At 34.6% G+C, this 14,897-nt stretch overlaps 2 protein-coding genes across 5 annotated transcripts in view; one reads left to right on the top strand and one right to left on the bottom strand.

The window, feature by feature from the left end:
• The window catches only part of LOC136779207 (probable cytochrome P450 305a1), a 56,069-nt gene extending 41,920 nt beyond the window's left edge, over positions 1-14,149 (top strand). Inside the window, exons 9-15 of the mRNA XM_066736670.1 lie at positions 10,864-11,093; positions 11,887-12,117; positions 12,211-12,321; positions 12,966-13,362; positions 13,469-13,546; positions 13,633-13,787; positions 13,941-14,149. Of these exons, the coding sequence (XP_066592767.1) occupies positions 10,864-11,093; positions 11,887-12,117; positions 12,211-12,321; positions 12,966-13,362; positions 13,469-13,546; positions 13,633-13,787; positions 13,941-14,003 (1,265 nt within the window). The 3' untranslated portion in view covers positions 14,004-14,149. The remainder of the gene's footprint in view (positions 1-10,863; positions 11,094-11,886; positions 12,118-12,210; positions 12,322-12,965; positions 13,363-13,468; positions 13,547-13,632; positions 13,788-13,940) is intronic.
• Positions 993-5,037, bottom strand: LOC136779209 (clumping factor A-like). 4 transcript variants are annotated; one of them, XM_066736673.1, is made up of 3 exons: positions 4,987-5,037; positions 4,554-4,895; positions 993-1,553 (listed from the first exon to the last, which is right to left on the bottom strand). In XM_066736673.1, exon 3 carries the CDS (start codon positions 1,540-1,542, stop codon positions 1,012-1,014), a length of 531 nt encoding a protein of 176 aa, XP_066592770.1. In that variant the 5' UTR covers positions 1,543-1,553; positions 4,554-4,895; positions 4,987-5,037; the 3' UTR covers positions 993-1,011. The 4 variants fall into 4 exon arrangements, with proteins under 4 accessions (XP_066592770.1, XP_066592769.1, XP_066592771.1 ...); XM_066736672.1 differs by having other exon boundaries at positions 4,554-4,908; positions 4,987-5,031; XM_066736674.1 differs by having other exon boundaries at positions 4,722-4,908; positions 4,987-5,031.
• Positions 14,150-14,897: the final 748 nt, after the last annotated feature.

Here is a 14,897-nt window from a genome sequence, read left to right as displayed (position 1 = left end):
AAAATGTCTTTATGGTGAGTTTTTCAGCCATTTGTTTAAACAAACCTTTGAGTGGAGCGCGTGAGAAGATTTCTACTCCATCGAAACCAGGAAGTAGCTTCAACTTCGCGTCAGTGAAACTTCTGCGGGCTATTCTGCCAACTTGTTGCATAATCGATCGATGCTTCTCTTGCGTATAATATCCGGAGCGTATACATAATTCCACAATATCGTTTGCTACTTTTATCCCCTATTATAGAGACTCTGCTACTCTTTTTTATTTACGTTCCTTTACACGCTGAGAGCGGAGCATATCCGGAAATGAATTTGACAGATTCTCCGTTAACTGTGAATTTAATTACGCCGCAAGAACAGTTTACGTAGCTCAACCAGAATGTTTTAAGCACTTGCGTAGATAATTACGCTTAATAGTCATACGGTAGCATCTTGGCGATATTTTACGAGTCCCCTGCGTGATACAGTGACTCCCACGTGAAGACTACAATTTACGTCGATTTTCTTACTAGCAACAATCACCAGTAACATTTCCTTGATAACTTTTCTTCCGCTTTTGCTACATGCCACCATCAACCAAGATCATTCTATTAAGATCATTGCGCGCAAACCTTGTATGGCGCAGATGAAAACTTCCATCAATGCGGTTAACCCCAGTCTTCTTGTTCCATCCGTTTCTATTTCTCTGTGAACGCGTAATTCAGTAGTTAACGATGAAACTGATCACGAGCTTAAGATTTTCATAATGTTCAAGCGCGCTGTATATGAATACTGTGTGTATGTAAGTACAATTATTAATTGGCAGTAATTTCCCGATGCTATCAACCCAGTCTACCGTACAAAAACAATCGCAAGAGAAATATATCCCATGAGCCATCAAGGAGATCTCGAGGTCAAACCTATTTCTGGCTTCTACCAAATGCTCCCAGTCCTGAATTGCCAAGTACAAATGTAAAAGTCGCAGACTGGGACACACGGAATGATACAAAAGCTTTTTAATTTAAAACAAAATTTATTTTAAACTAATTTTATTCCATTCATATTGCTTAACACAGATCTTAAACGTCGTCTTAGTAATAATAATCCTAAAATTCTTCTGCGCAATGCGGCTTGACTCGTTGTGCCACCATCACCATAGCCCTCATCAGTTTCTTCTTCAAAGATCTCTTCATAGTCTTCGCTATTTTCCCCCTCGTACCAGTATTCAGCATCTTCATCGTCTTCATCGTATCGGTCTTCCGAATCTCCTTCGTAGAAATATCTCTCATCTTCATCACTATCGACTGCTGAATCTTCGTTGGACAAGAGATAGACGTTATAGTAGCGCTCATAAAAGTCTTCGCTCTCTTCGGAATCCTCAACAATTTCGGTGTCGTTATCATCTTCGGAATCCTTATCAACTTCGTAATCGTTATCATCTTCGTAATCGTTATCATCTTCGAAATCATCATCATCTTCGGAATCATCATCATCTTCGCAATCGTCGTCACCTTCTACTTCGCTGTCATCTTCTATATTGCAGTAGAAGGTTTGTTCTTTTATTTGCATTTTTTGGCAATCTGCGAAAATTTAAGAGAAACATAAATCATTAACAACTGTTCGCCCAGGTCAGGCATCTATATTATTATGCAACAAGCAAAATCCTATTGAGAAATGCCAAAAACCATCCGTGATGAAATTTATTATGCAATTCATCGTGTATTTAGGTCATATTTAGCCTAATTAGCAGGAATTATAATCGCACTTATTAGAATTAACATTCCTTTTCGTTAAAAAAAATTAAAGAACTGAATTTATCAACTATGGCTTTCGGTATGTAAAGAGAGTGGCATGTGGGGTTCCAGCGAGAAACTTTCACGGTGATAAATAAAAATATACATATAAAAGAAAAGGTGATGCGATTCTTTGCAAGCGATGGACGTAACATTTAAATAGTTATAAAAATTCTCTCCGTCCACAAGATCGTCTTGCATAATCCTGCAAGAATGTGAAGGTACACGTAAATAAAACAGTTCCTGTTTGCAAGGAGCTTCAATTCGTTCCAATGCATAAATAACTGTAGCAAGGACGTGACCGCCAAAAAAGTCTCTAATTTTGCAAGAGCTCCACTTAAAGCAAAAGTCAATTTAACATCTTCCACTACATCTTATAAGAGTACTGACCTACACATATACATACTCTACCGACAAAAATCCCAAGACAATTGAGTATCTTAAAAAGTATATAAGTATTTTAGAAAAAAACATCAGAAATAAGTTTGATAAGCTATTGTTCAAAATTTATCTGCTGGTATCTTAAATTTAACCTTGGTTAAAGTATTCAAGGTTGCATATAACAACCCCCTTGAATTGTTAAATGGAAAAAAACATTCAAGATTTTTATTTCATATCTTTATAGTTGTTCCTTAGTATTTTCCAAAATATAAACGAGCGTACTATTTAATTAATACGTTTAAGTAATATTTGAATTTTTAAAATTGTACATAGGTGGGAGTTTGCCTGAAGTTATGTGCCTGGTTACTTTTCTCATCCACCGGTGACTATCCGCTAAAATCTACCTTTGATGTACAATCCAAATATCTTTTAAACGCCTGGATTAAATAGTATATTCGGTTTATATTTTGAAGATATCTTAGAATAAGTTATAATAAGCATATTTAATATAAAAATAGGGAATTTAAATTAACAAATCTCATAGGGTTTTTCATATAACCTTCAACACTCCACACAAGGTTAAACTGAAGATATCAGGTGACAGATTTTTGACAGTACAATTTAAAAGAATATTCCAAATTTTTGTCTAAAATCCTGTTTTTGAGATATATGACCGTACCGGATCTTGTATTAGACCTTGTATATGCATATCAGATTTAATCTCTACCTTCGTATTCCGCTGACAAAGAATATCACGAAAACAAAAATTTCCCCGAAAATCTAATTTTCCTCCTAAAACAAATATACTGGCTATAATGTTACACATATTGGGCCTAATCTCACAAAAATTGTTTTAGTAATACGGTAAAGGTGACACGCGCGTCTGTTGTTATCCAATTACGACTGTAGACCGTTAGAAGAAATTTCCATAACATCTGAAAGAAGCTAGTATAAGTGGTATTACACGTAGACTAATGTGATTCCAGTGTAATAACAGTAATTCATATTTAAATTGCATATTACAACACTTCACTTGAGACAAGTAGCCAACTTCTAGTATAAGCAGATAGGCAGTAACGCACAAAAAAATTTGTGTGTTCTGTATCATAAACACAATGCCAACTGTGTATTTGCATGATGCGAAAAACCAAATTAGCAAATGCTATTTCGATGTTGAAATCGCTTTTTGTATCAGCTATTATAATTAGCTGATTTCTCACATCCGGCTAATTGTTAACTCAATTAACCTCGCTACGAGTATACCGATCGATCTCTATAATTACTCGTTGTTGTCGATGCTCAATTAACACAGTTTTCAGCATCGACACTTTTCAATCATCACTATTTCGAACGAGAATCCTCACTTCTCTCAGAAAAAATCATTCAATTGTTTGAAAACACTATCTTTGTGGTAACTGCCTGTCTGTATACTATGAATGCTTTGAAAAGATTCTCTTGCCTTCGTGTCATTTTGCAGATAAATTCAGAAGGGTCTTCGAACAAAAACTGTTGCAATGTAAGGTGTAAAAATAGAACAAGACAGAAAAAAGGGGCTGTAGAAAGTAAAAGCAGTTTTGGCGTGGCGTCTTCGTTGCAGTGAGCGAACGACTGGAATTCTGGCATTTCTGATTTCAGCATTGTTTTGTGGCGCGTAAATTTCCTCAATAAAGCACACAGAGCAGCGTTTTCGAAATCTGTCGCGAACACCGCAGCGTATGAAGAGCGTGCGTTCGAGCACAGTACGCTTCACGAATATCAATTATTATGTATTATACGATGTAATCGACAATCCCCGCTGCGTGAAAGCACGCGATGATAGATCGATAGCACAAGTAGTACAATATAATTCGTTCTACGATCCAATATAAGCTAGAAAAATTTTTGGGGGAGATGGAGGATTCATCCAGTCTCGAAGCCATAAACAAACAAGGCAAGATTCGTCATGCGGATTACAATTTTGATTTAGAGCCTGCCTCAAACCCAGCGTAAATCTATTCGCTCTGTTCAGGGTGTTTACACTTGGACTTCTCTCTCAATGATTTATCGCTAATCTCTAGCAGGAAATGTTTTGCCCAATAACCAATTAGAAACTCGCATTTTTCCCAACTTTTTCTTTTAGACAACGGACCCCCACAGCGTAGAGCCGATGCTATTCGAGCAAAACTACAAATATTTAATTCAGTATCATTTTCTCTCTTTCTTTCTCTCAATGATAACCGTTTCACAATTTTTCATGACCATTTTCGTTGTCACAATAAAAATTGTATTAACCAAACACATTCGTCATATCGACGTTTTGTTTAATTCAATTAACCTGAGCATGAAAATTTGTCCCATATAACCTCTTTAATCAATATTACGCATTAAGGTAAATGAGTCCAACTAATGAATCTTGTATTTCCTCACTCCTTATTCTGACGTTCCTCTTCTTATTTCAGCTCAAACCTTTTTGTCGTATTAACACTGGTCAGCAAGGAATATCTCAACGATCGTAGCTACTTGCTTTCACCTCCTCAAGTTATTCTCCACCAGCGGTGACGGATACGAATACCTGTACCTACTTTATATATGTACCATCTGATATCTCCGCGATTTAGAATAATAATTACGACGACAGAGGTGGATTGAGTCTTGTTTTAGTCAAAATCTCAGTTTTGTGTTGTTTACTCTTCAGCGAGGGCCTGTTCGAACCTCGAACTTATTCCTTCGAACCACTCAGCACTCTTAGTAGCCTACTGATGCCAATCACTGAAAACGAAAACTACCATCACAATGAAAATTATTTAGATTGCTAATGCAGCATAAAGTGAAATTATTATGTACAGAAAATTTTTTATACATTTTTATACTCATTTCTATTTATAAGTGTAACTTTTGATTATCATGCACGTCACATTTGCACTTTGACCAGTGTCACCAACATAAATAATTTTCATTGTGCATAGAAATATTTGTTTTCCAAGGTTGGTAATACCTCTTAACAGCTGAAGTCTGATCTGGTTCGAATAAAGCTTTTCAAATTTGTCAACTAATCGTAGTACTATCGATCAGCAAAACTTTAATTCTTAAACCGATTTCGTAGATATAGATATTATTTATCTACATAATATACAATCGAGTTGGTCGAATCGATGAGGTGTGTCAGTGGCAAGTGTGACTATCTTAATAAGATATTGGAAAACGGCGGGCGATTAGACAAATTGTTTATTGATTGATGATCATCTCCCTCCATCCTACTCTCTTTACTATATTGGCAAAAAATTTATACCAGTTACGATTTGTTGATTTTAAGGCGGTCTGAAGCATGTAGAAAAGAAGACAGATATTTTATACTTAACTATCCCATTAATCGTGTAGCTTGAAATTCTCAAAAAGTATTTAATCTGTGTTGTTCGTTTGTGAATAATAACTAAAGTTGCATAATTATATTGACTACTATCATGTAGTAAACAAAGCAGCGTTCGATGTGATAAACCAATGTGATATTATAGCACGGAAATTTCAAATAAAATTTAAAAAAATCTTATCAACAGTGTCAAATAGTTTTAAAGGAACCAACATTTATTTTCAGAGACGATATTTTTTTGTATAATTAATATACTATGTAAAGGATAAAATGATTGCTGTGGGACCAAATTTGTAATTATATAACAGAAATTTGCTTGTGGCAAATTTAAACATGTCAAATTATAACACACTGAGATTCTATCTTCTATACCATTCTTAATGAATGACTAGTGATAATGAAAAGTGAGATTAAACGCTTGTTCCAATTATCCAATGAGCAAAGATGCGGTTCGAGAGCACTTCCTTACAAAAGGAAAGGAGAGGCAAGCACATCAATTAACGTTCACGGTGAAATTACTTCCGCACTTTAATCAATGGTCTCTTCACGACCACGTGAATCCTCTATTTTACCTTTAAACAGTTCGATTTAACATTTTATCTAACTTTGGTAAATTCGCTACTATTTTTTAACACGAAGAAAGTAAAGACAGTTACAATTCTGAGAAAAATGTTGTACTTAAAGATATAATTAATAAATATTTCTAAGAACTACGCTGTTTCGTTCAATTTTATTTTTCAATACTTTAAATAGAGACGATATTCGTATGAGTAAATTGGAAGTATCGAAGAATCACAGTTCCAAAAATTGTATACTCTATATAATTAATCGAAATTTTTAGACAAACGCACACCTTCTGTTTTTAATATCCTATATTTCGACTATTTTCTTTAGAAGATCAGATACTCACAAAATATATTTCTAAGAGTTCATAAGTTACTAATTATTACCAAGTATTAAATACAATAATTTTTTATTTTCTTAAATAGAGATGCTAATTCGAGTGATAAAAAATTGTTATTTTATTTATTTATTTACATGTCCAAGCAATTAGAAAATCTTAGAAAGATTATAAATTAATTAAAAGGGGCTATAACAGTTCTATATAGAACAATCATTTCAGATTTCTATATAGTAAATCGATTTTCTTCCTCATTTTTCTTTTTTTTTACAGAGAAAATAAAAATGAAATACTTTTGTATTTTCATTAAAAAATTGTATCAATTTATATTTCAAAGTTGAATGACAGAGGTACAGGTTTGAGGGAAGGAAGATCAAAAAGTGTCGAACGTACGTTATATTTGAGATGGACTGAAGCATGGTTGGTTAAGTGCAAGACGAGCGTAATACGTTACACAAGTTTCTATTACGCAGTCGATGAAACGAGGTATCTGGACGAGTAAGAAATGAGAACGCAGATCACGAGGAACGTTTGGCGCTAACCCCTAATCGGATAAGCTAACTAGCTAAACTTCCTCCTTTCTCGTATGTGAGAAACTTGTCCCTCCTATCTGCTTTCATTTATTATACTACGTACATATACACATAAACCATTAGTATTCAATTATTGCAACTAGAAATTTCCAAATTGAAAAAATTATTCTCAGACAAAAAAACTATATCATTCTCTAGAGTATATAATTCTTAATTAAAAGGTGATTAATGATTAAACAATTTATTTCAATGAAATTTCTTATTCAAATGAATTTAACTGTTAATTAAATGATCAGTAGCTAAATATTCAAAAACAATAAAGTAGTTATTTCTATATTAGCAGTATCGATTCAAAATTATAAATCGTTATTTGTGTATAAATAAGTATAAGAGAAGGTAAAAACTGCACCATTGTATTAAAATTCCTCCTGCCTTTAATAATTTAAAATTATATGTAAAAAAAAAGAATTTTTCTCGCAGATCCTCTATTTAATGAAGATATATGTGAATGAATTTGCTCGACACGCTTTAAAAGATTTTTTCAAGATAGTGAAAGAGAGAGCGAGAGAGAGAGAGAGCTTAGTTGAGATAAAACACTTGACTGAGATTTTATCGGACCGAAATATTTTCATTTAATTCGCGTTTTAACACTTCGAAGCACGCACTGTGATTCTCGAAATCGCGTTTCGTAAAGCTAGACAATTTAATGACTGGAAACACGAATATGGAAACTGCAAGGTCGAGTAACCGTCGAACGTTATAAATCGTTGTTTTTCCTTCATCGTCGTTTATAACCACTGCTACCGATCGAGGTGATTGGGAAAGTAGGAGGAATGTAAAAAGCTCGAGGCGTGATCGGATGAAGATGGACGGAGAAGAGTGAAAAGAGCGGGAAACTGGAAAAGAAAGGGCTCCAAATGTAGTCAATGATAAAATCTTTTTTAAGCTCCTTACGCATATAAATTAATTTTCACATTCTAGCTCTGGGGCGTCATAAATGTGCCTCTCATCCTATATGTATATATATATATATATATATAATACTAGATAAATGTAATGATATAGGAAAAGTACAGCAAGTTTTGCTTGGAATATCATATTAAGCAAATAATTGGAAAACTGTTTCCAAGACACCGAAAATTGCAAACAACATAAACAATATCCTAAAATTACAAAGTTTTCAGTTATAATATTACAATATTCCAATAACGTTCGTTTATTACCAATTTATGATTACACCCCAGAAATGTCCAACGTTTAAAATTCGGGTTAAATCATTATCAAAAATATTCATGAAATTCGAACGGTTTACATTTACGGGAATATCACGTTAGGTGAAACTTGCAAAAATGGTCCCGAGACACTAAAAATTGCAAATAACACGAACAATCCTAAAATTGCAAAACTTGCAGTTATAATTTATTACCGATGATGTCTTTTTTTTACTAATTTACGATTAAAACCCAAGAATATTCACTGTTTAAAATTCAGGTTAAATCATTATGAAAAATATTGATAAAAATCGAACGGTACATCTTTTACGGGACATCATAAGGCATCGTATTTTCTCGACGGCGAGTAGTTGAAGAAAATGTCATTTAAAGAAACTTATTCCTGCTTTTAATACAGGAATTACGATATATAGGTCGCTCTAACGATTTCATGATTTTTGGTGTTCCACATTTGCCGATGGTTCTCAACGAAATTTGGAATGGTGAATGGCGGGTCGTCGCGGTGTTTGGATTTGCTGGAAACTTTTGGGTCACCGTATCCGTGTATCTTGGGTGGGACGGATCTAAAAACGAAGCTAAGTCGGCGGCGCGTCGCGTCGTCGTGGTTTCGCCGCGTTCACCAAATTCCTCAGCGGCGAACTTCACTTGACCTCACCCGAGACCCTAAACGCTTTCGAAATCGTTGCTTCTCGAACGCTTGCCGATTTAGTAATCGTCATTGACCATCGTCCTTATCTAACGATTACATTCATGCATACTAACCGCTGGCTAATGATCTGTCTCGCATGAAACTCAAAACGATGTACGAACAATATTGACCATGAACATTTCTTACCTTCTGACCTAATTTTAACATCTTCAGGCACATCTGTAGGTCCTTCACTCATTTATAATTATTCATTAATGATACTGTTCCAATAGTCTCGCATGAAAATCAAAAGGATGTATGAACATATTGATCATGAACATTTTTTACCCTCTGAACTAATTTTAATATCTTCGGTTCATCTGTAGGCCCTCCACTCATTTATAATTATTAATGATGCTGATGCAACTGTCTCGCATGAAAATCAAAAGGATGTGTATGAACAATATTGACCATGAACACACATTTCTTACCTTCTGACCTAATTTTAATATTTTCGGACTCATTTTAGGTCCTTCACTCATTTATAGTTACTCATTATGATCATGCTACCCAATTGTCTCGTATAAGAATCAGACGCCTGTCTGAAAAATGTTGACTATCAAGAGACAGAGTATTAGTGTCTCGATGGCAAGTACATATGTCACATATATTATGTATAGATATTTCTTAGTATTCTCCGACGAATTTTAAACATATTTATATGCATCTTCCATCAATTTACAATAAGAATTTTTACTATAAATAGAATTCTAGTCATTTTCCCTAAACTTTTTTACATAGAAATATATTTTTTAATAAATCAGTATGAATAATGTAAAAGTTCTCAAAAAAATCTGACGTCAATGATGATGGGAAGCTTCGCTGATTTCTCTGTATGTATGCTTTGTAAAGTATGACTATATGTACGATATGAAAGTTTAAATCTCTCTCTCTCTCTCTCTCTCTTTTTCTCTCTAACTCCTACCTGTATTATTAATGTACATTTACGTTTAATCAATCGCAGTCGCACGATTACGATGAAAAACAGAAAGATTTGAGAAAAAATGTGATCGTATCTAATCGAGTAGAATTGACTGATAAAGATTTCGTTTAAAAGGGTAATAATGATGATACGATTAAACAGTTTTAGGAGACCGTTTAATACAGTCTGTAAAATCGTCAACCATGTTCCGTTATATAGTTTCTTTAATTTTTCTGTGTTCCATTTCCCTAAGTTTAGGTGAGAGCTTGTTTTATCATATGGTTCTCCTTGTTTTTCGTACTTTCTTCGACGAGTTAAAATATGTGTGTTAATCATATATCTCGGTGTATCAGGGATTCGAAAGAGCGAAGATTGTACGCTTGAGAAAATTGCAAATAGATTCTTCATCCTTGCAACCGTATAGTGAACCACATAGTATAGCGAGACGCAAAATCCGTTTACTCAGCAATTTCTTTTAAAGCTTGGCAAACACCGCCGGGTAGAGAAAGATAAATATGCGCCAGCTAGACTACCGGTCTTTTCCTTTTCCTTCCTTCCCCAAACGCACACACACACACACACACGCATATATTTATATATACCAAGACACCAAACACCAATCTTTCGATTCGATGAAATTCCATAAAAATTTTCTCATAAAAACATTAACACGTTTAAAAACGCAGTGATTTCAAAATACAAAAATGACACGTATAATTAATGAAGAAAAGCCTAAAATAGCAGCATGATATATAACAAACTTATATTTTATATTTGTAATATAGCTGTGGGTAAAAATGTGGTGCTGGTAGTTTCTCTGAAATAGTTTTGAGATAATCAATACACGGAAATACAAGAAACATTTATATCCATAGCTTATCGGTAAATTAATAATCGGAGATTGCGTTAGTAATTGACTTATCGTACATCAATAGGTGATTTATTATTGATTATATTTCGAGAAGAGATTCGATAAGCTGTGTGATTGATACGAACTGTTTTATCGGGAACGCGTTGCTATTAATATAATACGGTTGGGACATGTTCCCGAGTTCGATTTTTCATGGTTGATTAAAACTGAATAAAAACTACAGGAAAGAAGGGATTTGGACCAGGAGAGCAAGAATGGGGCCACGTGACGGTACGAAAAGACGCCCACATGTTTTGGTGGTTGTACTACACGACTGCAAAAGTCAACTCGTATTATGATAGGCCCCTGGTCATCTGGCTGCAAGGTGGACCCGGTGCATCATCCACCAGCTATGGAAATTTCATGGAACTTGGTCCCTTGGACCTGAACCTTCGAAAAAGAAACTATACCTGGGTAATCACTATATCTTACCCTAACTCGAGTATATATGATTTCATAATATTCCAGGTAGCAGGCAAACGTTACTATTACGCTACAAAACAGTCACGTGTCGTCATATATCGTAAAAATTTCCAATTTCGATTTATGACCTAAAGTGACGTCATATGGTAATGTTTTTTAGACATCTTATTTTGGACATAAACTGGTAAATATGCATTATTCATTAATATAAGGATATCAAAAGTTTATGATGTGATTTTATAGTGTATTCTTGGCTCTTCTCGGTTTTTGCTTGATACCTGAATCTGATTTGAAATTGTAAACGACTACATGTTGATAATTATCGATGTTGTCGGCAATATTTCTCGATAGATTTGTTCTTTCTTGCATTTATTTGTGCCCTGAAGCGTTTTAAATGGAAGACCCTGTATATACAGGGCGTCGCAGTTTTTTCGCCCTATAGTAAAAAATCGGTTTCTTGAGTCTGTTTTCAGAAAATTTTCCCTCTACCATTTTACAGATAAATTAGTAATTTCTTAATTATTAGGATTTTAATTTGCAACGTCTATTGATGCGATTTACGTCAGGATAGATGGATGATGCGTTACTTTACATTACATTAAAGCAAATTAACTAATAAAGCATATATTAGGCTTTAAAATGCTGAGGGATGATATTCATAAATATTCAGGAGAACAATCTTATATTATTGTACATTAATATTCAAACACCTTGTATATTGAGAAACAAAATGATTTTCGAATTTTTATGTTCTATCTCACTTTATTGCCATTTTATTTTATAGGTAAACGATTACAACGTGCTATTTATCGACAACCCAGTGGGAGCTGGATATAGCTATGTCGACGCTTCAACGGCTTATACAACAAATAACACCCAAATCGCTGCTGATCTTGTTGCCTGCATCAAAGGAATCTTAGGAAAATTGCCCAAATTTCAGAAAGTGCCCACTTACATCACTTCCGAGTCGTACGGTGGTAAAATGGCTGCAGAATTTGCTCTTCAGTGGTACAGGGTGAGAAGGAATGAGAAAAATCCATCCTAGAAATATTCTGTTTTAAATATTTCCAAATTAATCTTAGGAAAAAATGTTTTGGATTTTTGATAGGCCCAAATATCTGGTCTCGTTAAAAGTAATTTGAGAGGCGTTGCACTTGGTGACTCCTGGATATCTCCGATCGATTCCGTGATGACCTGGGCCCCTTTCTTACTAAGCACGGTGAGAACCTTTATAAAGTCTATTTTCTATTGCTGAACAATTGCAATAAGTTAGAATGACAGAGCATATACTTGTTTTACTCCAACTTATTCTATCGATTTAAAAATTCGACAATAGAGATTATTTTTATCTGTTTCATCGCCTACACTTTCAACGCTTTTGTTGCGTTGCAGTGATAATTTTATATAAGGCTGATTTCACAACAAATCGACACTATCAATCGCGTCAGTTAGGGCACAATTTTAAGATTTATAATATCAATTATAACTCAATCTTGAAACAACCTCATCTATTATTTTAATTTTTATTAAATACACGAGCTTCAAATCGTGATAAGATAAAAATTAATAAATATTTTGTATCCCACATAGTACACACACGCGGTGTCAGAGACATTCCTAGATTCAATTATATAAACACGTTGGAACATTTTAAGAGGATTATCAGCATTATATATCATAAAATCGTTTAAAAATTCCAACTAAATTGCTTTGCAGATCTAGTTAAGACAAAATTTGGTTTAAATCTTGTTTATGAATACAGTGTTCCATCAAATGTACATTTTTTTAAAATTGCAGAGAATGAAGGCATCGATTCAATATTAAATTAAAATACATCTCTATATCTCATATATTAATTCGTAGGGTATGGTCGATTCGGCCGGATTTAGAAGAATCGACAAATCGGCAAAACTTACGAAAGCTGCCGTTGAAAGAGGTAATTGGGAATCAGCAACAAGCTTGTGGGGTACGACAGAAAACGTTATCCTCACAGTTACCGAAAACATCGATTTTTACAACATCTTAACCAAGGTCTCCTCGTATGGTAGACAATTCGCTACACTTTTGGAAAATTCCACCTATAATGGCGAGAAAGCTACTGCTCTTCGACTACTTCCTAGAATTGACACGGCGGACCTAGAGCGATTGATGAACAGTCAAGTAAAAAGGTCATTGAACCTGACTGTACCTCACACTGTGCAATCTGGAATAGTGTTCAGGTACTTGTACGAAGACTTCATGAAACCAGTCGTACACGTGGGTTGGTATCGTGTGATAAAACAAAGCTTCTCCTTTGTTTTTCAAATTTTTTAATTTTGAAAAGAAAATAGATTAAAGTTTTCATATAAAAAAAATACAATTTTCAGTTGAACGTTTGTTGAACGAGACGAACATTGGTGTGTATGTATACAATGGTCAATTGGATTTAATCGTGGATACACCAGGTACCAAAAGAGTCTTTCATTTTAATCCACGTTAAGTACGGTTGTTTGATTAGCGCGTGGTTTTCTATTGGCATTTCTTTTCTCAGGAACCTTGGAGTGGGTCGAGAAATTAAAGTGGAGTGGCTCATCGGCTTGGCTGAGCTCGCCTAGAAATGCTGTTGTCGCGAACAACGTAATTGAAGGGTACGTCAAGGCATACGGAAATCTTAAAATGTATTGGATCAACAGAGCCGGACACATGGTACGCACAGTTTACTTTCACGTCTCTGTTAAAGGCGAAAGTCTTTCTCAATTCTTAATCGACGTCTCACTGCAGAATCCAACTAATTCTCTTCTTTTATTTATTGTATATGTACAATTCAATTTCACTGATTCGTATCCAATTCCACCTCAGGTACCAGCTGACAATCCTACTGCAATGGCCAAAATACTCCAAGATATAACTGGCAATGTGTAAAAAGATGAATTTTATTGTTCAATAAAAACACCTGCAATCACTCATTTCTCTCGTGTACTCGCACGTGCCTATTTCTTAAAAATGCTAAATTATGCGATCTTTCATTCTTTGAGAAAACAGAAGTAATAAAATCATAGTGAAAACGAGCTGGTAAACAGAGGCGCCTCGGTGCAAATATTATTTTACCCATAAAGCTGGTATTTTAGAAATGAATCATAGCAAATTTGCAGGCTTTATCGTATAAAGCTTTGAACGAATTAAGAGGGTGGGTTATGCAGTGTGAATTCCACGAAATAAACACATATCATGGGCAACGTAACTCCTTGGATCAATATGCATTGCCATTCGTGGTAAATTTTATGCGCATTGGAATTTCGACTCCTCGTAAAAGCAACGCTGTCCAAACAAAACGTCCGGAGGAACAAAGGCCAGGCAACCGTTTATCGGCAGCCCGATTTATCAATCCAATCGTTAATGGGACTGTGCAAAGGTCTTATTTACAGTGCATCGCTAAACGTTAGTTAAGCTCATGGCTGAATAAAATGTGACTAATGTATGATAAATTAAATTTTTTTTTTAAATATTTAACATTTTATGCCTTACTTATTTTACAGGCTTATGATACGTTCTTTGAGATCGGCTCTCCGATTTATCAAAATAATTTACAATAGAATTGCAACTGCAGCTTACTTATAGTACAACGCTAAACCTTGAATGAACGCATGTCTAAATGAGACAATAAGCTTATAATAAATTTCTAAAATTTGCTTCACAGCTCATTTTACACTTGTATGAATCGCTTTTTGAGATTCTTAAATAGTAGCAGTTTGAGTCGATTTACCGTTACAGTTATGCGGTTTGCTGTTAATTTTTCCTTTCCGAAAATCCACGTTG

The sequence above is a fragment of the Prorops nasuta genome, unplaced genomic scaffold (genome assembly GCF_024137725.1).
Source record: "Prorops nasuta isolate Cenicafe-Biocafe unplaced genomic scaffold, Cenicafe_Pnas_1.2 PNAS00015, whole genome shotgun sequence".
NCBI lineage: Eukaryota > Metazoa > Arthropoda > Insecta > Hymenoptera > Bethylidae > Prorops > Prorops nasuta.
The sequence above is the reverse complement of the archived record's forward strand: the minus strand, read 5'-3'. Positions and strand labels throughout refer to the sequence as shown.